The sequence below is a fragment of the Agelaius tricolor genome, unplaced genomic scaffold (assembly GCF_023055355.1).
Source record: "Agelaius tricolor isolate 1412-34295 unplaced genomic scaffold, bAgeTri1.0.p SCAF_5, whole genome shotgun sequence".
NCBI lineage: Eukaryota > Metazoa > Chordata > Aves > Passeriformes > Icteridae > Agelaius > Agelaius tricolor.
The window spans coordinates 51,612,453-51,636,312 of NW_027269265.1; the positions used below are offsets into that span (position 1 = coordinate 51,612,453).

At 43.0% G+C, this 23,860-nt stretch overlaps 1 protein-coding gene across 6 annotated transcripts in view; it reads right to left on the reverse strand.

The window, feature by feature from the left end:
* DENND2B (DENN domain containing 2B) overlaps positions 1-23,860 on the reverse strand; it is a 153,660-nt gene that overhangs the window by 51,463 nt on the left and 78,337 nt on the right. For all 6 annotated transcript variants that reach the window (XM_071427929.1, XM_071427928.1, XM_071427932.1 and 3 more), the window contains 2 exons: positions 8,833-10,047; positions 4,542-4,678 (listed from right to left, as the gene is read on the reverse strand). In XM_071427929.1, coding sequence (XP_071284030.1) covers positions 4,542-4,678; positions 8,833-10,047 — 1,352 coding nt within the window. The remainder of the gene's footprint in view (positions 1-4,541; positions 4,679-8,832; positions 10,048-23,860) is intronic.

Below are 23,860 nucleotides of genomic sequence, written 5' to 3' on the forward strand. Positions count from 1 at the left end.
ATTCCAGTTGCTCCCTGATTTGTCACAGGATGATAATATGACAGACTAAAATGTGCTACAAAAGCGTGACAGGCAGTAATGTGGCGTGTGAGGATGGGATTTTACTCGAAAGATCAGCTTGCTCTCTTTCTAACCTTTTCCCACATTTACTGGAAGAACTTTGCAAATGTTCTAATTTGAAAGCAATGTCAAGCTGGAACATTTTCCAGCTTGACCTCAGTCATCATTGCTGCAGCTCTGATCACACACAGCAGACAGTTCAGTAGAACAGCTAAATCATCCCATCTTGTTACATGACATACACTGTGTCAAATTTACACAAGAAATCAAACCAACTCATTGATTTAGGAGAGATCAGTTGCCTTACCAGCAGGGATAAAGGGAGTGACTTGTCCTGTTTTAATGCAGAGGTAAACAAGAAGCTGGTTATCCCAAACTGAAGCAATATTATCTCAAACTGACAGAGAAAAAGAGCCAAGCAATTGTGTATGACTCCACTGTTTCTCTTCTCAGTCACCTTTGGTGAGAGCTGTAACAAGGTTCAATTATATTATATGCCCCTACAGGAAGCAGTGATTAAGTTGTTATCTTAAGGTACAAAAAATACCTGTCAGTAAAAGTGTCTAGCTACTGAAAGGGCTCAAAGTCTTCTAAACATGACACTGAACAGGCCCAGAGAGCAGAAGGGTGCATAAGAAACCCTCCCCAAGAGGGCCAGCTGCCCCTGGGACAGTGAATTGTAGGACACTCCCAATGGGAACCCACCAGCAAGATCCCATTTAGAAATTCATCCTGGATTTAGAGATTCCACTGCAACGTTTTTGAGGCATTGCCTTTCTGTCTAGACTGCTTCAGCTCCAGCTGCCAAAGCAGACATGGAGTCATGCAATGTTCTGTTAAACATTCTCAGTCTAAGAGGCAACACACAGAGCCCAGTTGAGCAATGGGTTTCCTGCACATCTGCAATGTCCTCTCAGAGGAAATCTCCACCTGTTCTGCTGCGTACAGCACTCTGGGGAGTTACAGGGTAAGAAGCCTTGTCTTGTCAGAGGTTTGTCCACTACATTTAATTTCTAAATGCAGTGCTATTTCTTTCACCTAGTTTTACTAGATTTTCTCAATTCAAACTTAATACTATGCCCTTGACCTTCACATTATTTATTCAACTTTTTTTGATGATAGTAATGAGTGTCCTAGATGTCAGGTCAACAATGTTTCAGAGACACAAGATCTTAAATAACAATATTCCAACATCTCAGCTGCACTTAGGGGAGCAGACTGGAAAACTGGAACCTTATGGTCCATATGACAGGAAATACTGTTGTGCACAAACACAGCAGCAGCAACAATCTCAGCCATCTCTTAATACTATGATAGTTTCTTGAATTCACACAAAGCCAAGCGTGGTTTCCCCAACCGGATTCAGAAAGCCACATCAATTTTGGTCTGATTAAAGGCTCATTCAAAACCACAAGAAGCAAAACAATGTTAAGTTTACTATGACTGCCACATTTCTGGGAGTGCTAGTACAGAAGATGAATGAAGTCCACATGGTTCCTTGCACATGGAGTACAGCTCTGATTTATATTAGGAATGTGCACCCCTTTATACAATGGCTGCTTGATTGATGCAGAATGGATCATTATGTTCCAATCCAAAACCTTTCCTGAACTTACCATGCAGGTATTTCATCTATTAAAGTCTACATATTGCAAAAAATGTTGTATGAGAAATATTACAAAATTGAACAAAGTGTCTGGTTCATTATGCCACTGGCTTTCAAAGCACAATCCTTTTCAATTTCAATATACCTAAAACTTACTATTTTTTTAAAGTGAGCTCTCAAAATAAGATAAACTACACACAGCAGTTCATTGCTGCCCTGCTATTAAAGAAGAAGCAATGCAAAGGCAGCAGGAGGAAGACAAAGCCTTAGTATGCATATGCCCCACATGAAGAGGCCATGTGGGGCATGACTCAAGGAAAAAAAACCAAAAACCAATGACTGCAGACCTAGCACTTGCATGCCTAGAAGCTGTTTAGCCTGGGAAAGGCTGGGGGATAAGCCAGCTGCTGCCTGCCACTGCCCAGAAAGGCAAATGGAAAAGGCAGCACCAGGCACTTCCTGGAGGTGAAAGGATGAAGGACAACAGTCACAAATAGCAACAAGGAGAATTCACACTGGATGGAAAGAAAATTTGTTCATTGTGCCATCGAGAAAACATTCTTTACAACGGAGGCTAAGCAGCGGAGAAGGCTACACAGGGAGGCAGTGAAGCCATGCTCCCGTGGTATTTAGAAAACTCAACCAGATGAAGCCCTAAGCAACATCATCTCAAGTGGAAATTAACCCTGCTTTGAGCAGAGACTGAACCAAGTGACTCCACAGTCCCTTCCACCCCAATTTTTTTATGTTTCTGTCTCACACCAGACTGCTTAGAGCATAGCTCAAGATTCACAGCTTCCTTTTCTTGTATTTTAACACTTCCTTACATCACAAATATTAATTCTAAGGGATGGGGGGGGACATGACACAACTAAGTTTATTACTACAGCAGCAATGTTTAACTGCCTACAAGTTTTAGGGAGGCAAGGAGATTCAACAAGGTGCAGGAAAAAAGACCCACCAGCACCTCTAGGAGAACTGTTTGCAAAGAAAACTCCAAGCACAGTGACAGAGCCCTTTATAGCTTTGGAGCAGATGTAGATCTGTAAAATAAACTCACTCTTGCAGACACCTGGCTTGCATAAGCACAAAAGTGGTACTTGGAGACTGGGGTCTAGCACCACTGGTATAAATTATGCAGATGTGATAGACAAAGCTACAATCGTTTCTTTAAAGCTGGAGATCAAACCACTTTGGCTTGTCTTTAATCATGCCTGACAGTTTATAAGAATTACACTGATTTGGTATTCCCCCTGCACTGCTGTATTGAATGAAGTGCTTGGAAGGAGGTTGTTAAAAAGCAGTACAAAACAATGAAGTTCTGTGTTTGTCCACAGATCTGAAATTTTGCATTCTCTTCCCACTGCCCTGCCAAAATGCCCAAATTATAGTCTTGAAGGAGCTGGTTTATAGTACCCATGAGTTGGAAAAGCCCATTATGATTTCGTTTTACTGAACCCAAGATTTCTTCTCATTTGAAGAAAGCTTCTTACCAGTCCTGCGCATTTTATTTTGATATTTAACAAACCAGACAAGGAAAAGAATCATTACCACCTAAAATCTGGTGCCACATGGACAAGTCCTGAACAAAGAAGAGCACTGTAACTAACACACAATACATTTTCAAGTGTGAATAGCATGGTGGTCAGTCATAGAAAGGGATGATGATCATGTAAAGATGTCTACACAGAAAAAGACAATTCAGTATCTACAAAGTTTTCATTTTAACTAACAGACACTGAGCAGGAGCTGAAAGCTTCAGTTCTGAAAGCATTTTCTTTAATGGCATAGAGGAAGTAAATGGAAAGAGTAAATTCTTGTTTTCACTGAGGCTGACACGCCAGAGACAGAATTTGGGCCTGACAAAGAGTCCCAGGCTCCCATTTGTAGCCACTGTTCTTTGCTATATCAACTGATATGGCCAAGAATACTTTTGTTCTATTGTCTTTGTTTGCCTCTTAAACAGTTGTAAGCACTATTAGAGTGCCTTTTTGCCAGACTAAATAGGCCCAACTTGTCAGTGTCTCTTCAGAGGATGTGTGCTCTAGGGTCCCAGACTGTCTTGGTAGCCCTCCAGCTTTCATTATGTAAAGATTCATTGTCCAAAGTAAAATGAATTCCCCTTTGTATCTGTTGTAATAATCTAACACTGAAAGAGTTAAAAACAATGCAGATATTCATCACTTGTGTGGAAAATCTGTGCTCTGAAGGGCTGCCCAATTTTCGGTAATTATAACAACTTTTTTTAGATGTTAAAAGAATGTATGCATAGGCCATACATTTCCTTCTAAGACCAAAAGAAACATGTTTTTTTTATGAAGCTTAATGAAAACAGTGTTTTTTGTTGTGCATTCCCGATGGTGTATAGCTAAAGGAAATTAATTCCTCTTTAAGCAGGAACTGGGACTTGGAGGAGACCAGGAATTGTGCTGCAAACAACTGCTTTGGGGCAGAACACACCGGAGTCCTGAAAAGCTCAGCTGACCACACAAGGCCTCTGAGGTTAATCTTGCTATTGGATAGTTCTGTAAACACTGTCTCAAGTCCTGTTCTTTACATTTTTACACCACTCAAGGCTTCAAGCCAAGGCCTCGATAAAAAGAACTATTTGGTTCTTGAAAAGCATTGGCAAAAAGCTGACCAAACAGTCTGTTTCCAATCCTACCCAGTGAAGTCTGAAAGAATCAAGACTTCATGCATGCAGCCCAAGAGCTACATTTGCACTGAGGGATCAAACCCATTTAGCCTCCATTTAATCTCTCTCTACTGACAGCACTGAACGTTCCTGCACAGGGCATGTGTTCAGCAATACTGTGGCCTGCCCACAGCCACTCAACATCCTGCTGTGAGCCCATGTTCTGCAGCAGCTTCTTACCTACAATGTCTTCATAGGCATTTTCTTCTAAAGTGCTCTTGGATCCAAATTTATGCTGGCTCTCGGTTCCATTTTCAGTCGGGGAGGGAGGGTACAGGGAGTGCAGGCTTGAGGCATCCTCAAACTCAAAGGATTTTCTAAAGTTTAAAACAATAATAATTAGTAACAAGAATGCAAATTTATTCAAACATTTAGATGATTATTTGCATGTTAAGAAATACAAATAAAAATGAACCATAATTAAAAAAAAAATCTCAGATCATGCTTTAAGGGCTAGCTTTTAGATGTGCTCACAGCAGTCTCTAGTAGAGCCATCTATGACAATTTTATCAAGTTGGAAGTATTTGTCATCCCATTATGCTGACAGGAAGAAAATACCCAGAAAATATGTTCTATTTTTCTAAGTTTACAGAATAAGTTAGCAGCACAGTCCTCAGATTAGAAATTACTTTGCTCTTTCCAGAGGCCCTAGAAACACATGGCCCTCTGTCCTAAAGAAAGACAGACTCTGAAAAACATTCTTGCACTGGTTGCTCTGGGAGATATAGCCCTTAGTCTGACACCACTCACATGTCTTCAACCTTTGGATATGTTCCTGTGCAGAGCTCAGAGCACAAATGCCAAAGGGAGACCCATGTGCCTGTCACCCACATCCCTTGCATGCCCCATGCCAAGCACTGGCAGCAAAGGAGAAAGCCCTGAGGAAATTGGTGCTCTCTGGGGTGCATGAGCAGCTTGGCTGAGGGCTCAGGGGCTGAAGGTTGGGCCTTCCTGGCAGGAAAGTGAGGAGCAGCTGGGTCAGATGAACCCACACAATTTGTCTCCCACCCACACCTGCCCCAGTGCTGCTGAGCAGTTCTAGAGAGTTCTTGGGCTTTTCTCCCAAGGTCTTCCCGATCTCCAGCTCACCCAGGCCTTGTTCTCTGGGGCAGAAACTACACTCAGGGAGGGAGGCCCATGATTTGCAGTGGCAGCAGCACAGGGGCTGGCATTCATGGTATGGATTTACTGCTGAGGATGAAGCAGTGAGAAAAACATGCTCAGGTCAGAGCATAAATAATCCCATGGTACTGCAAGGCTTGTGTGGACTGTGCTGGTGCCCATACTCCACTCACTGAGCCCCAACTAGATTAACAATAAATCACCCTGCCATCAACCCCCCTTGTTTTTCTTTTTCCCAGCTGGAGTGCAGCATATGTTACAGGATGTCCAGGTGGCAGTGACAGAGCCTCATGTGACACTTTGGCTCGAGCGTCCCTACAGGTAACACTGTGACTGTGGCACAGAACACTGCACTTGAGAAGAGAATTTCCTGTGTGTCTGCTGGAGCAGGCTTACAGCTGGAATCAGGCTTAAGAGCCTGCTCTCTCTCTCCTTTCCCTAATCTTCAGAATATCCAGATCAAAGTTATTCACATCAGGATTGTGGCAGAAACAATCTGTGCAAGTCAGATCCAGATACCTGCTTCTCCACAGCTACTCACAGTACAAAGGATGCTGACACACCAAAGGCACAGCTGTGGATGAAATGAGACTTTCTCAAGTAGTTAAATACCCAGCTCCTATAGATTTCAAGGCACCCTTATGATGTGGTGACACTGTGTAGGATGACAGGAATGGCTTTGTGGACCAGCACTCAGCTGTGGTCCATGTGTCCCAAGTCTATCCTGTGACACTCCTCTGCTGCACTGTGTGTGTGCCAGAGCATTTCCAGCTGTGGGGGAACACCCAGCTCACACCACTCTGAAGTGTTACAGCTACTCTTGGCACCAGGTTCTCCAGATCCAGCCTGGCTTTCTGCTAGCAGGCAAACATGAGAGACTTCCTCCCTATTACTAGAGTGTTGAATTAGCCACCAAAATTAAAAGCAGTGCTTTCAACCCAAGTATTTGGAAAATACATACCCTCAGTCCATTCTCATGGCATTGCAGGGAGTGCAAACCATGTGTATGTTCAGTCTGAAACACACAGCTACAATGAGTTATGTCTGTTCTCAAAATAAGAACAGCTTAGGTACTGAAATTTCAGTAATTACTATCAACCAAATACTGTCATTCTTAAATTACTTGTATGGTCTTTGGTGCTTTGTAAATCTTGTACATCTTTTCTGTAGCTGAAGGAAGAACAGTAGTAAAGACAATAAAATTAAAATTTTTATAAAGGATTTCCACTCAGCGTTGAAATCAGCCAGCAAACCTGAGATTTTTAGGAGGTTGATTTGAACTTATTTAGATCATGATTAACAAGAGATGGGTCCAGAGAAATCATTAAAGTACAGTGGGTAAAGCTGTTACAAATGAATGGATACCTACCCAGTAAAATGCCAAACTGATTTGCAAGAATTATCAGATACACATGACAACCCTGTTAATCCTACAATTTATATTCTATAACTTAAATTGATAAATAATGCTTTTTAAAAGGCTTGTTCTCCCTAGCCCTAACCCAGGCCTGAAGCTCCTTGGCTGAACTGTGCTGTTGTCTAACTCTGCTCTGACAGGAGACTCAATCTGCAGAAAAGGAGGTGCAAGCAGAATTATACCTCTTCTGGAAAGGAGCTTCAAAACTTCATCTCAAAAACTCACTGTGAAAATATACTGTGGTTCTTAGATGACTTGCCCATTTTCTGATGATAAAGGCTAGCATGTATACCAGAACATTTAAAAATTGTTGTTTGTCTTCTGCACATTGCAAATGCTGTGCTGAAGAAACTGAGGGCAGCTTTACTTCACAAATTTCTGAAGGCATTTCCTTAAAAACTAGATTTACTTCCTCTGAGATTATTGCCAGGACTAAAAGATAAGCGCTGCTGATCAGAGCTTGACTTTGCACTTCCCCCCATGCCTATCTGGAAGAAACAACCTGCCTCAGCAGAGCTGTTTGATCTTTCAGGAGCAGGTGTCCCCTGAGAGAAAAGGACAGAAGCTGAGGGCTCCTCTTCTCTTCTTGTCCCAGTATAATTCAGGTGAGGTTGTGCTAAAAACTTGTAATAATTGAGCCAACATCAAGCAGCAGAATCTGAAGGGATAGTGTGCTTCTGAGATGCTGCTTAGCAGTTCCTTGCAAATCTCATTACTAAATATCAAGGGAGGGTGTCCATCATACACAAGCACAGGCAGGTGAACTCGTTAAAAATGCTGCAATTTGAATGCTCAGCAACAACTGTGCCTACAATTTTCCAAGCAATGAGCAGAATGAGGTTTACCATGTCTAAAACTCAAGAGGAATCATGTGATTAAAATAAGCCAAGCTCCACAAATTGCTGGGGAAATGTAGCCATACACTCTCTCCATCATTAACTCAGGAAAACATAGAGGAATTTCCGTGATGAAACAGTTCTCTCAGCATTAATCCTCTACAGTTTTTTGATAATAATTTAGGATAATATTCCTAAGGACTGAATTAAATAAAATCACCCACATTGCATAAAACTGACACAACTACTATAGTAATGAACTTTGGAAATAGAAAACCTCTGCAGGTACATTTTACAGGAAGAAAAAGGTGTGAGGGAGCAGCTACAGTCCCATACCAGACAATAATGAAATTATGGTCCATTAAAAATCGCCAACAAGGGCATTTGTGCCAGAATTAACTAGATAACCTTTAGCACACCTAACCTAGAGCTTTTTGGGGGATCGAGGGATGCAGATTTTAGAACTCCAAAACTGAAGGCATTCAAAGGTATTGCACCAGTGCATTCCATCAGCACAGACCAGCAGAAAAAACCCCACTTGTCTTACATGCAATTCCTAGATTTCCTTACATCAAAAGCACTGCATTAGAGGGAGAATTTAGAATATTGCTACTGCAAAAATATAGCCCATTTATTTATTCATTTGGAGAACCGGGTACATTTCTGTGGCATTCACATTCTCTGAAAAAAATCCCTTCGCCCAGGATTTTTCTCCTGGGAAGCTGAGAAGCCTCAGAGAAAAAAGAAAATTCTTATCTCATTTGCTTCTCCTCTGTTTTGTTCATGTGGAATGTGTTTGGAGATTGTTTACCCACCAGTGATTGTTTCATTGGATTCTGGTGTGAGTTGTTTTGACTCACTGGCCAATCAGGGCCAAGCTGACTCTGGAAAGAGTCACGAGTTTTCATTATTAGCTTTTTGGCATTCAGTAAGTGTCCTTTCTGTATTCTTTAGTTAGTATAGTATAGTATTCTTTAATATAATATACTATTATAAAGTAATAAATTAGCCTGCTGAGAGCATGGAGTCAGATGCATCATTCCTGCCTTCGTTGAGGCATTCCCTGCAAACACAACACATTTCCCTTGGCTTTTACCTGTTCTGGGATTTTCGGTGAAAGCGCGACTCCTTCTTCTGCCTTCTGGTCACGGGGGGCGCGGGCGTGGACGGGAGGGGAGGAGGAGCAGCAGCTGTGGGAGATGGAGGTAGGCCATTGCTTGGTTTGCTCTTGTGGGACTTGTCTGCCTCGTACTCAAAGGTGCGTTTGGGCTTGGGGACAGGGTTCACGGCGCTGTTGGGCGCGCTTTCCAGGAGCACTCTGGGGCCCACTGAGCTCGCAGTAACGCCCTGTTTTGTTTTACTGCTTTTCTCAGCCTCAGGAGGGCTTTCTGGTTCACTCCCCAAAATAACACCCCCGCCTTTGCTATCGCTGGGGGTTTCATTCAGTCCCTCCACAGTAGGCAGAGCCCCAGACTTTTTCCTCCCTTTGTCAACACTGTAGCAGCTGCTTGGTAACTGGGGGAGGCCTCTGCCCGACTGCTCCTTCAGTGCCTGCTCAATCTTCTGGATTCTGTTGAGCACAGCAGAGGACTCTTTCCTCACATGGCTCTTAAGGAAAGTGGCAGAAGGAGGTTCACTCCTGCCCAGTCTCTTCTCAAACCGATGGCAGGAATCCCTGTCCAGCAGTTCCTCCTCCTCCGTTTCCGGGTAAGAGCACTCGGAAAATGTTCGGCTCATTCTTCTGAACCCTTTGAAATCAAATGTCTTGTCGCTGCAGGGAGAGGTCAGCACACTGGGGCAGCTCTCACTGCCTGACCTCTCCCCAGCATCCCTCTTGTCCATGCACACGCTGGCCCTGGGGGACAGCTCCCGGCGGCACTCCCATTCTGTGATCTTCTGCCTGATGTCCAGTGTCTGCGAGCGGACGCTCACCCTGCTGCTGGAGAGGGTCCTCAGTTTGGTGGCAGTGCCCAAGGACAGAGTGCTCCGGATGAGCGGATGGCTCCCTACTGCTTCCCCATCTTGGCCCTCATTTGGACTCTCCTTCTGGTCAGCCTTGAACACAGACAGCCTTTTATCCAGAGCACCCACGCTGATGGCTTTGAGGGGACGGCTCAGCGAGTCGGTGTCCGAGGGGCTCGTGGAGGCGCTGCGCAGCGTGGATGTGCGGCTGTTCCAGTCCTTGAGGCACAGCCTGGAGCTGGAGACTCTGGAGAGCCCAGCAGAGCGGGAGGAGTCCTCACTGTCACTGAGGGGGTAGGCAGGGCTCCTTTGAGGGGACAGCAGGGGTGGCGGACTGGCTGACTGGCACCTGGAAACAGAAAGATATAAAAAATCAAGGCCTTGGAGAAACTGGAGTTATTTGCCAACTTTCTTCTGGCTGCAGGTCTCCATACTGCAAGACCCCTCCAAAGCATCATTGAGACACCAGTGACCATTTGGCCACAGAGTCAGGGGTGGGAGGTGGCAGCCTTTAACTGGCCATGAGCAGGACACTTGGCACATCCAAAACAAGTTTTCTCACCTCTGTTTGACCTCCTGCTTTTCCAAGTTTCCTGAACTCAAAACCAGCTGAGATTCTCATAGCACACCTCTGCCTTGAAAGCATCTACCACCTGCAGATGAGTAGACCTGGTTCGTCTTGGATCTGTTCTGTGGCCCACAGATTAAATTCCCCTTATCAAACAGAAGTAATTTCTTATCAAAAGAATATTACACACTGAGAAAACACAATAATCTGCTCACACTATGTGTTGAAGAGTATAAACTACATAGAAAGATCTCAGTGTTACCCTGGAAAAAACCCTTGGAACAAATTCTAGCCATGGTTTGCAAAATCAGCTATTGTTACTGGGGTTCTGTACATTGTTGCAAGGACTTTTAAGAACAAAAAGACACAAGGACATTAAATAACACATTAATCATTTGGCTCATCAGTGACAAGCCAGCAGTAAGGAAATTAAGCCAAAACTGTGTCAAAAAAGGGGGTTTACCACCCTGCCAAAATCCATACATACAAATCATAGGAGAAGTAATCGCAACTCCTTGAATGTTAACTCCCTTCTGTTTCAGACAGTACAGGAAAAAGAGCAAGGACCCATAAGTAATGTCTTGCATATGCTATTAAGTTTCTACTGTGTGAAGACTGTGGATAAGCTGTTTTTTATCAACTGACCTGTACTCAGGCAAGATCCAAATAAAAGAACTGCTTGCCCAAAAGAAATCAGGGGAGCAAATGTCTGTACTAGTGCAAAGGGAGAAGAGATTCAGAAGATCTCTGCTGCTATATTGTTTTCTTCCCAACAGCCAGCCAATACCTACAGCAGAAGTTCCAATTTCTGTGTGTTAATCCAAAAAATCTAGAGCACTGGAGTGGTTTCTGAAAAATTTACTTTGACACAGGAAATATTTTCTTTTCTTTCAAATGCAGCCTCAAACCAAATTATCAGATTTCATCCCAGTTTCCTACAACAGATACTTCACAATCAAAGCTCAAAAATATCACCAAAAAAAAGTCAGAAAAATACAATAATCAAATTATCACAAAAGGGAACTGATCTCTTTTTTCAGAGGCCTGAAAACAAGCAAGTCTGTTTGTCACAAAAGTTACACTGCTTGGTGACTTTTATTTCTTTACTGTTTTGAAAGATAAACATGCCTGTAGAAGAGGTCTCATGCCAAAGATGATGGCAAACACTCCTGCAACAACTGCCTAAAGCAGGACAAGAAAGGATGCATGCCAGAATATGCTCTTTGCATCCTAGAAGTTGAATTTCCTGCCATTCTATATAGCTGCAGACAGGTGTCTTAAGAGATCTGAGAAGATCAAAAGCAGGTGACAGATGATAAGTGGTTTTGGCTGGCTGTTGCTGCTGTTGTAGTGGATTACCTGGCATTACCTTGGCCAACATACCCTTAAAGTGCCTGAAGATGAAAGCTAAATCAGCCTCCTCAGGCTTCGTGGGGCACCCTGATCCTTCATTATTTCAGCCTGTCTCATCTCAGTTTCTTCAGGTTGATACCACAAAGCCAAATTTTTATATTATTCATAACACGGCCTTAACTTAGATTTGAGATCATGTTCTCCTAATTCTTTCATATCATGCAGACCCATCCCAGAGCTGCACTGACCTTTCTCTCAAGGAAACAGGCATTACCCAGTGATATGTATTTTCCAGTATTTTATGTCAAAGGACTACCGCCTCCGCTACAGCCTCAGAAGGTGCATGTTGGCTAAATCCATGTTGTCAGGATTCAGCTACAGGATAGGGACAGAAGAGGCCCTGTGGAATGGTTTAGCATGTTACAACTTGCTTATTAGACTCTGATCTGTACTGGCAATAGCAAGAATATAAAATGACAGGGATAAGGTGAGTAAAATTGGGCAGGAGAGGTGAAGAACATGCTGACAATCAGATAATCAGACACCTCTCTCTGCCATTGACACACTGCACAGAAAATACCATAGGCAAAGTCCTTCATCTCCTTATAATCTAAAAAATATCTTTTCAGCTATTTCCACTGTCAGGAAAAGGTTTGGTGATTCATCAGGGAACGAGGAAAAGGGGAAAATTATGGTTTGCATAACCTGAAGAAGTTGTAAAACATTTCTTCTTAAGAAGCATGAGCCATTCGTTGAGACCCCAGGTTCCCAGTAAGGTAACTGCAATTAAGGCCTCATATTGAAACCCCCAAATTCAGTTACAAAACTCCCAATCACTTCCACTGTGCTAAACTGGGGCTGCAGAGCCCCAGGCCTTCTGCAGGACTTGGCCCTCAAAGACTTGGGTTACCTCAGTTGAGAAATAGATTCTGGTTTTACACTGTATTACTCTCTAAACTTGAGTAATTCAGAAAGAATCCATAGGATTTATTCAACAACAAGGAGAAACAGAGCTTTGTCCCAAAGGTTTCAGCATACATTCTCTAAAGGATGCTGGAAAGTAACAGAATGGAGGAGAAAAACAAGTCCAAAAGCTGATCAGTAAATAATAAAATGGTTCTTCCCCAAAAAACTTACTTCTACTAGAAGAATGTTCTCTTGAAGGCACAATAGTTCCACAGACTTTAAAACTAGTATTACTGGACAGAGTTGAATAATTAGGAAACTTGCAACCTTCCTCAAAAAGACTGTTAAGCAAAATCCTTTTAATTGAAGTTTTCTTCACACAGAACAATATGGTGCAGCCTCTCACAATGCATATCATTACACAGACTTTCCAAATGCCATCTATAAATAGAGATGATGCAATCAAGTTTAGCTTTCTTAACAAGTTCCCTTGACCAAGACCTTCATTTTGGGCAAGGATTATTTCTTTGAGGATATAAGCATTTCACAAAAGACACCATTACAAGTGGCTCTGATTCCCTAGGGGCATTCTTCCAACACACAGCCCTAGGAGTGCAGTGCCCAAACCCCAGGCAAGTCAGGCATGCACTGCAGTCTCAAAGGCTGCCAAGCAGCCCACAATGTCCTCTAAACAGGTGACAGATCCTGGAAGCACCTTTCTGCTGGAACTCATTGCTGCTCACCAAGGAGAGCAGACAGAATCCAAGAGGTGCTTTCCAGCTCTCTAGATCATGCTCAGCTTTGCTATTGTGATTTTTTCCTTGAGAAATGAGCAGTTACCCCCAGTAGGAGGAAACTGATAATATCAGTCATGCCCTGTAGGATTTTGAACTGTAGATACAACTGATCTTCACATTCTGATTCAGTCTCTTCTCTTCAGTTTCTCTTTTGGTCACCCAAACATAGAAAAAACTCATAATTTACAAAAACTGTAATTCTAGAGGGCTGCTCTCAAATATTCATATATTCTATTGTTTTCTCTAGTAAAGGCATCTCCTTTCACCAGGTCCAGTGACCACATGTGGATACCTGTAGAGCTGCATCTCAGCAGCACCAAGAAGAGAACAGACACACTTCCTTTAAGATAATTTGCAACCTACTCATCACAAGGCAAAAGATGAAAAAACTGAGTTCCTGCCTTTTAGCAAGGCTAACTTGTACTGAAAATCTATGGGGATGGAGAAGAGCTCATTCTTGGTGCCAAAAGTGCCTGAGTTCTCACCCTCCATCTGACCTAAAAGTCAAAGAGTCTTCAATTTTGGACAAGACACCAATCTTCTTCCTGTAAAATGTGGTGATAACATTTGTCTGTTTGTAGAAGAGGAAAATTTTAATTCTTGGAAACCACTCTGAAAGTGAGCAATACAAAATTAGTATTTAAAACTAGGGGGGGCTTGGCCTTTTGATCCAGTTGAGCAGAGGCACAGCTCCTTCCTGCTTCCAATGCCAAATATCAACTCCAGGAAAGAGCAGCAGTGGGTGCAGAAAATTCCCACAACTTCATGAATAACTTTTAACAATGGGAGGCAGCCAGAAGGGTGGCTCTGGAGCTGGGTTTGTGCCTTGGGAATCAGAGTATGGGTGGATAATCAGAATGTGCATTTATTGAGGCATTTGCATCCAAGATCCAGCATACACTTTATCCAATATATACACTTTATATACACACTAAGAAAAATCTTAGGTTGCATTTCAGGCTTTAACAGTGACTGGAGGGTGCTTAAGTGACTTGCCTTGAAAGAGTTACAGGACTCTCAACTCTCACTGCCCTGCTCTGACCTCTGAGCTAAGCAGCTCAGACTCTGCAGCACTGTTTTGGCTTTCCTGAAGAGTCAGGAGTGACCCCACAGATCATCCTGTCCTGAGGAAAGGCAAGCTGGAAGAAGCCACTCAGCAATTTTTAAGTTTTGTAAATCCCATCTGCTCTTCTTAAACTGACATGTACAGAATAGTAGGAGAGATTTTGGCTCTCTGATCCAGGGAATTTCCCACTCCAACATGCTCATGCATGGGAGCCCAATTTACTGAAAGAAGAACAAGGAACATGATGACAAAAAGGTACTGGGTTTTCCAGGCTCCTGTCGATGAGGTCCCATCACTTCCCAGTGACACTAATTCTGGGTGCAAAGAATCCCAGCACTGGCTTTACTCCTCAGCACTTTCTCCCAACTTTTATTAGAAAAAATATTGCTTTCTAAATATTTTATTTAGGGTTTTTTCTCATTCCTGGTTCTTCTCAGGGCATTGTGCCATTTCATCAGGACAACCTAACTTGCTTGAGGGTAGCAGTAACATCAGAATCAGCTGTGACCATAGGATTGTCAGTTTGGGAATGCGTAGATTTGGCCAGCACTAGAAACTTCTTGTTGCTCTAGCCAATATTTAAGGAGATCTGAAGCAAAAGCAACAGAAATTTCTCTTTGCAGGGGCAGCAAAACTCATGTTTAACACATGCACTAAAGCTGCCCTGATAGGTAAATGAGGATCTAACTTTGACATTTTCTGGAAATTTGTAAGAGAGAATGCTAAGGAATATTCAGCCACCAACTGCCAGCCACTCTGAGTGCAGATCCTGGAATCCATCCTTCCCAGAGCCGGGCAAAGTGAGAAGGAAGCACACCCTGCTCACCTGCTAGTTGGAACCATTCGCTATACCAGGCACATTTTGGTGTGCTGCTGCTGAAAACAGATGTAAGGGGTCACTGTGATATTCATTTATATCAAACTTCCACTTGATTTGACAAGGCAGGCAGAGGAGAGAAAACATGTAGAAACCGATAGCTCAAATTAGAAACGGTGGTTTTGTCCCCTTCCTTTTGTGACCTGCACAGAACAAGCCCTTTGCAGAGGTTCAGTAACCACAGCTCCTTGAAACCAGTACAGTTTCACACCCCACCAAGGGCAGTGCTGCCAGAAAATCACAGAGCAAACAAACAGAGCACATAAACTCTTCTGCCTTTGTCAGACATTCTTGGGAAAGCTCCCAGTACAAATCAATACTTTTGCACAAACAGAAACTGAACACACCACTGCAGCACAGCAATCTCCCAGGCCTCTTCAGGTATAAAAAGGCAGAGTAATTTAAGGAGACCAAAAAAGCATAAGGACTTTGATAGAAGCAATGATGAGGGACGCTTCTCCAAAAATTCCTTCTTTCTCTCTCTATACAAGAATTAGTAATAAAATTCCTCTATGCTTTCCTCCAAAGGACTGTGGCAGCACTTTTAGCTGTCCAACAGCAGCAGTCAGTGGTGGGGTTGCACTTTGAAATAAGTTACAGAATGAGTCATTTCACAGAGCAGCGTGGATTCAGCATTATCTCTTTGTGACAATGTGCCATTTCCTTTCCTCACCAGAGGGCACAGACAGGCAGAGGCAGTGACTGCTGCAAAGACTCAGCAGGGGACAAATGCAGGGAGTCAGGCTGCTCTAACTGGGTTAGCATGAGGGTAAAATGTACAACCATCACCAGAACAGGTGATCTGAAATCTAAGAATCTAAGCTTTGCTGCTTAGTTGAGGTGGCCCACAAGAACCCCTTGTACTGATGATCCTGACTTTTTCTTTTCAAATATAAGCAATCATCTAGGCTTGGACTGCTGCCTTGTATACTGCACCAAAGAATATAAATTGAGTCTTTTAATGTATTAATTGTTCCAGGAGCAGAAAAGGACTTTAAAACCTTTATTGTTACTTCTTGTAACCAGGGATTATGGGAACATTAAGGCCAAAGAGACCTCCTGCACTACTGAATTTAAATCTACTCTCATTTGGCAGTAAACTCTTCTATTATAATATATTCTGCACCCTCACAGCACACAGCATTTTCATTTTCTACATAACTCAAGTAGATAATTACAGATTGTATTTAATTATCTTAAATCTAAATAAGAGTTTATGACAAATAAAGGAGATGAACTTTTCACACTCAAATGCTGGGCACACACCAGTAAGGTGATTTTTGAGCTGATTCAGCTTGGTGCTGGAACAAGTGGTGCAACTTGTCATATCTTGCCTCTCTCTTGGAAAAGAAAGTGAGGTACGCAACAGCAGAACAAACCCTCTTACACCAGACCCTTTATAATCTTTGAGCTCTCACCAGGAGTCTGCCTAAAATCCCCAAAAATCTGCATTCCAGATAACAGCCCCCTGTTATTGCTGGCTTTGGGATTGTGACAAAAACAAGACAAAAACTTGTACTTTCTAAACTGAGCAGTGAGTCTGCATTATAAGATTGTTTGAAATAGGCTCACTCTCATGAACTTGTGCTGGGATGGAAAAGTCCTTGCATTTGGAGAGAATGAGCAGTAAAATCAAAGTGGAGAACAAATCACAATATGTTTAAAGATAGAACAAAAAACAGAAACACCAATTATTTTCCTGTTTGTACTTCTGAATTTTTTCCCCCAAGGAGTTTTGATACTTTCCATTTAAATAAAAACTGAAACCATATCAGAACTAGCTACAGAATGATAGGACTGTGAAACAGGCAAAAAAAAAAGACCAGGCTCTGTGTGTGGTTTTTAAAAGCGCCAGTGTCTATGCTCCTAAATACTGAGTCAATGTTAACAATTGTGGGGTGGATTTGCAGGGGTGCTGTGGTGAATTCCTGTGTTTAACAGCCCCTCACCCCAAAGCTGTGGGCCTTTGCAGTTGGTTCATGAAGAAAAGTACACACAATCACAGCTGACTGCAGATCAACTGTACTTTTATGGCTCAGAAGCAAAAAGATCTGATTTACATCAGGGAAATGCAGGAGTCATTCTGCCAAAGTAAATTACATGAAGTGGCAACTATGCTCTACCACTGTACAAAACAAGGGCAAAGAAATCAAAGTTGATGAGTCAGATCCTAAATTCTTGAATTAGCCTGGATCCATAAAGACAAGACAGCAAGACTAATCTGACCATGAGGAATGACTAAAATAAAATGCCATCAATCAGCAAGCACTAGGTGTGTTTGCCAAGTGAGGGGGAAGAAGATAACAGGAAATTGTGAAATTATCTAGACTCAGAGGGTTAGATTCCCTGCCACTCCAGATTTATGGCTGTCTTGTGTCCTGTTACAAGGCAAGGGCAGGGTGGTCTTTAAACAATTCCCCCTTTAAGCCTTTTTCACCTCCTCTGTTCAGACATAAATAACTACCCAAGGCAAAGAATACCAACAAGCCTGGGGTGTATTTCCATCACAGGCATCAGAAGCTGACTGTGATAAAATCAAAAAGCAAGTATCAGAGTAAGCCATTCTCTCATTTCCACCAAAGTAAACTGCACTGGTTTCATGGGACCATCTCTCACTTTCTCCTCCAAAAATATGATTCAAAGTTGAAAAAGGAAAGCCTCCCTTGGAGTTAGTCTTTTCCCATAACATGTTCTGAATAATTTATGCAAGAGATATTTGCATTGTTACAGCTCCACTATAGTTATTCTTCTGGAATTGGCTCAGTATGTTTTAGTCTTACCTGATATCTTTAGATCTTGGGGGTTTTGCAGGAGAGGGAGTGGCAATGCAGCAAGTGATGGCATTATTTTCTTAAACCAGGCAGAAAGCACAAACCTTCATTTGTCTATTTAAGAACTGCCTTTCCTTGAAACTTGTTCTTTAGCAGCATGTCTGAACATGCTGACTATTAAAAATCCCAGTGCACATAGAGGCTCTCAACTTTGCTTTTTCAAAGCACAGGTGATTTTTCAACAGGCTTGCTCATCTGTCCTGCAATATCAAAGCAATAAACTCCGTGGAACTAATTCTGACAAAGCTTTCTAAGTTTTCTATGCTCGCACAAATGCAATTTGGGAAGCATTAAAAGTTATTTTTATTAATTGTGACACTCAGTTTTCAAGATATCTGACGGTGTTCTGGGTTTGGCAACGTCCAAATCTGAAATTTGGGTTTGGAAAGTTGTTGGGAAATAGGCTCATCCCTCTTCTGCCCTGACAAGTCAGAAAACCTCACAAGGTCACTCTATACTTTTCTGAAATACTCTATATCCACAGAGAAAAGATCTGAACAGGAACTCAAAAAGTCCTAAATCCTGGCTGCTCACTAATCCAGAATAGAGACAAATCTGCTTTCCCTGCTTCACATATAAATCAGCTTCTAGGTAATGCAAAACCTCATCAAATAGACTCAAGTATAACTATCCAACAGGGACAGAAAAATAATAAGAATTCAGAACTCCCATCTTCTACAAACTTTCTTAACCTCATCTACTCTGAGGACTTTGTTTCAGAATAAATATAAAGTATTTTATTTGCCTTTCCTACCAGTATCCACATTTTCCTTCCAGTTCCACCAGCTTAGCTGTGGTCCCCAATGTGCTGCCTGTGTTCAGTGGGATCTTTCTGTAGAGCTTTCTTTTATCCAGTTTTGCAAATTAGATTAGTTAACACAGTGAGAAAGCATCCCAGAAGAGCAGATTATAAAACCAAAAGCCATTGTCCATCTGTCTGCTATGAAACAGGATTCTTAATTTCTGTCTTCATTTCAACTACCACTATCACAGTCCAGCAAGTCTGAGGCCTGAAATATCTGGAGAAAATACAATATGGCACACAGAATAATACTAAAGGGATTGAAAAGATCTGAGAATATCTGTGTTGCTTCTGGAGTTACTGAACTGCAGAGGAAATAAAAAGCAAAGCAAAACAAAATAAAATTTAAAATACCATTAGACTAGAGTGTCGTGCACTATCTCTGTGAATGCAGAAGGTCAGCATCACCCTGCCTAAACACAGCCTGTCAGCCCCAGCCTGTCTCACTGCTGTGCACTTGGAGCTCATGCACTGGGAAGGGAGCTCACAAGTCATATGGACCATCTGAGGCAGGGGAAAAGAAGAGCTGATTCTGATCTCAAACTCTGCCCAAAGAGTGCTCAGGCCTCTGAGGACTGACTCATCTCTGACCTGGGTGCCATCCTGTTGGCAAGACACCTTTAACAACTCAGTTCAACTTGCTACAACCTTCCTCTGTAAGCAAAAAGCTGAAGTCCTGTCATAAAACCAGCACACTCCATGGCAGGAAAGCTTATCTCCTCCCTGAAGGACATTTTTTGTGCAAAGAATGACACAGCTGAGAAATGTGCCCTTGTTCTTCATCTTTAACTTAATTTTATAAGCTTTGCCCTCTCTCTTTTGCCCTTAGAGTGGATTTCCACTTGCTTCAATCACCAAAGATGCCTGTGTCTCAAACTTGGACTATTTTTCCAACATAATAAATGCTATTACCATCCTCTGTGAACTTTCCAGTCATTGAGTTATACAATTGCACCTCTAAACTCATCTGTCACTCACACATACACTGACATTAATTGCAACCTTTGAGGATAGGCAAAACAGTTTTCCTACCAAAAGTTACACTTTTTTTATTTTCTAAGTAGCCCAACATTCATAACAGACTCTGGACAGGAGCAGTTGTAATATCTCTCACACATACACAATATCTCTCTCTTATATAAATAACTGGAAGAAAGAAAAAGAAAGAAATCAGATGCAGGAGTTGGTTTTTTTTGGCACCTGGAGAAGCAGAAGGTCAAGGGAGCAGTTGATAAGTGAAGGATGACTCATGGAGGTGGCAAAGCAAGGAAGAGAGAAGGAAACCTATTAATTGAGTATACAGCAAGTCTTATCTGCAGAGGTTGCATCCTGTATCTGAAGGAGGAAAGATTTCAAAGTTTATACCCCTGGCCTCTCTTATCATAATTTTCTTCAGTCACTCTGACCTTATGGAACGCAAAATACATTGCAGCTAAGATGACAAACATGACCCTTGGTACACTTGCCAGTGTTCATAAATGTGGCTGGATGCCAGGTGCCCACCAAAGCTGCTCTGTCACTCCCTCTCCGGAGCTGGACAGAAAATGTAACAAAAAGCTCATGGGTTGAGATAAGGACAGGAAGATATTCCTTACCAATTGCCATCACACCATTTGGGGGAAAAAAAGTTAATAATCAATCAAATCTGAGTATCATCATGAGAAATATACCCAAATCTTAAAAACACCTTTCCCCCACCCCTCCATTTTCTTCCTGAGCTCAACTTTGCTCCCCATTTTCTCTACCTCTTTTGCCGCAGCAGCACAGAGCTACGGGGAACAGGGGCTGGGGTGGGCTCATCATACAGCGCTTCTGCTGCTCCTTCTTCCTTCTGGAGGGGACTCTTCACACTCTTCCCTTGCTCTGGAATGGGGTCACTCTCACTGGAGACAGTTGTTACACTCTTCCCTTGCTCTGGAATGGGGTCGATCCCACTGGAGACAGTCCCACTCTTCCCCTGCTCTGGAATGGGATCACTCCCACTGGAGACCGTTATTACACTCTTCCCTTGTTCTGGCAGGGGGTCTCTCCCACTGGAGACATTCAGACTCTCCCCCTGCACCAGAATGGGGTCATTCCCACTGGAGACAGTCACACTTTTCCCCTGCTCCACAATGGGATCACTCTCACTGGAGACACTTACTGCACTCTTCCCTTGCTCCAGGCTGGGGTCGCTCCCACTGGAGACACTCACACCTTTCACCTGCTCCGGAATGGGGTCGCTGCCACTGGAGACAGTTATCTTCCCTTGCTCTGGCATGGGATCACTCCCAATGGAGACAGTTACACTTTTCCCTTGCTCTGGAATGGTGTCTCTCTCACTGGAGACAGGAGCATTTTTTCCCTGCTCCAGAATAGGGTTGCTCTCACTGGAGACAGAAACATTTTTCCCCTGCTCCAGAATGGGGTTGCTCCCACTGGAGACAGAAACATTTTTCCCTTGCTCCAGAATGGGGTTGCTCTCACCGGAGACAGAAACATTTTTCTCTTGCTCCAGAATGGGGTTGCTCCCACCAGAGACAGAAACATTTTTCCCTTGCTCCAGAATGGGGTTGCTCCCAATGCAGACAGGAACATTTTTCCCTTGCTCCAGAATGGGGTTGCTCCCAATGCAGACAGGAGCATTTTCTCCCTGCTCCGGAATGGAATTGCTCCCACTGGAGACAGGAGCATTTTTCCCCTGCTCCGGAATGGGGTTGCTCCCACTGGAGACAGGAGCATTTTTCCCCTGCTCCAGAATGGGGTTGCTCCCACTGGAGACAGGAGCATTTTTCCCCTGCTCCAGAATGGGGTTGCTCCCACTGGAGACAGTCACACTTCTCCCCGGCTCCGGCACAGGGTCTGTCCCATGGGAGACAGTTACAGTTTTCCTTTGCTCCGGCGCTTGGTGTCTCCCGCGGGAGAGAGTTCTCCAGAGAATTCTCCAAGGTGGGTCCTTCCCATGGCTGCAGCTCTTCATTAACTGCTCTGGGTGGGTCCCTTCCACAAGGTGCAGTCCTTCAGTTCACCCTTCCACAGGGTGCTGGTCCAGTGTGAGTCCACCCCAAGATCACAGGTCCTGCCAGCAATCCTTCTCCAGAGTGGGCTCCTCTTTCCACGGGTCCACGGGTCCTGCCAGGAGCCTGCTCCAGCATGGGCTTCCCATGGGGTCACCGCCTCCTTCAGGCATCCACCTGCTCTGGCATGGGCTCCTCCACAGGCTGCAGGTGGATCTCTGCATCCCCGTGGTCCTCCATGGGCTGCAGGGGCACAGCTGCCTCACCATGGGCTGCAGGGGTGTCTCAGCTCCAGTGCCTGGAACACCTCCTGCCCCTCCTTCTGCACTGACCTTGGTGCATGCAGGGCTGTTCCTCTCACACAGTCTCACTCCTCTCCTCTTTGGCTGCAATACCTCCTGCACAGTAACTTTTTTCACTTCTTAAATACGTCATCCCGGAGGCGCTGCCATCGTCGCCAATGGGCTCGGCCTTGGCCCATACAATGGCTTTGTACTGATTAAGAAGTTATATACTTGACTTGAATTTATGAGGGAATTTCTTTTCATTCACTTCCTTTAAAAATCTGTTAACCAGTGTATTGTATTGATTTTTTTTCTGCCTTATGCTATAGCACAAATCAAGTGTTGCTAAGGAGAAGTTGCTAAAGATCCAAACTGATGCAAAAGTTAGTGCAGGAAGATTTAAGGCATTGATCTGGTGCAAGTGCACACTTATGAAAAATAAAGTTTCAGTTTAAATACATTGAAATGTTTGAATAACATCTGTACTAAAAAGTAAATCAGGCTACTACATCTGACTGGTTACAGTGTGCTTCACTCTACTTTTAGCTAAACAAGCTAGGAAAATGTGGAAATGTGTGGGGCATATCCACAACTGAGCATCATATGAAAAAATTGGCCAGCCAAAAGTTGTTGGGGTTTTTCCTTAGTTGAACAGAGCTTTGAAAAACTCTTTGATCTATTTATTTCCCAATCTATTGGCTATACACATAAACTTGAAAATAAATTTGAAAAAAGAAGGAAAAAAAGGGGAAGAAAGGCAAAAGAAAAAAACCAAGCTGTGATTTGCAATACTTGTTGCTATCATAGTTATTTACCTAAGAGTCCAGACAAGGCCAAATTTAACTTGACTGAGGGCTACATCTGGCCCTAATTCAGTTTCACTGCATATTAACAAATGAACAATCAGCCAGTGCTGGAGCACTGTGCACACCAACATTCAGAAACATGATCTAAAGGAAACTTTCCAAAAGATTCAGACATTGGCTCCTCTCTGCCTTTTGCTGCCCGTAACTGTCAATGGGAGCAGAGTTAGGTCAGGGAAAGACACTCCCCACGACTTTGTTCACTGTGATCAAGGGTAACTTAAACGCGTCCATTACTCATCCAGCTGAAATGAGCCTTCCAGACCAGATTTCAGCACCACACCTATAAGAGCTGTGGGATCTCAAGCCTAAATTTGGAATCAGAATAATAGCTGGGGGATTTATATATCCTTTATAAGCTTTTGATTCTCACAAGACTTTGGCTTCTTATAAAACTGTGGATTCAGTTTTACACTAGCTTCTATAAGGAGCAGGCCAATACGTATTAACATTTCACTTCACTTTTTACTTCTTATGAAAGAATTTGTATGTAGCATAACCCAAGGATGAAAATATTTTGTGGCCACTGCCCCGCAACAGAAATACTGCACAGTAAACTGAAAGTTTTCCTCAGTTTAGGGTAAGTAAACATTAACTTAGAGCAACTAAAAGCAAGACATTTTTCCTGTCATACATCCTTTCACTTCCAGGACAAAACTAAGTTTCATGTCCCTACAGGAAGCCACATAGGTAGCACCAGGCAAAGCATCCAGAAAATGAAAATGCTATGGTGCAAGTGAGGCAATACCAGCATCTGTGTTTCAGCAAGAAAAACCAACAGGCAACATTTATAAGCTCATCAGCTCTGAAAGTATTTGC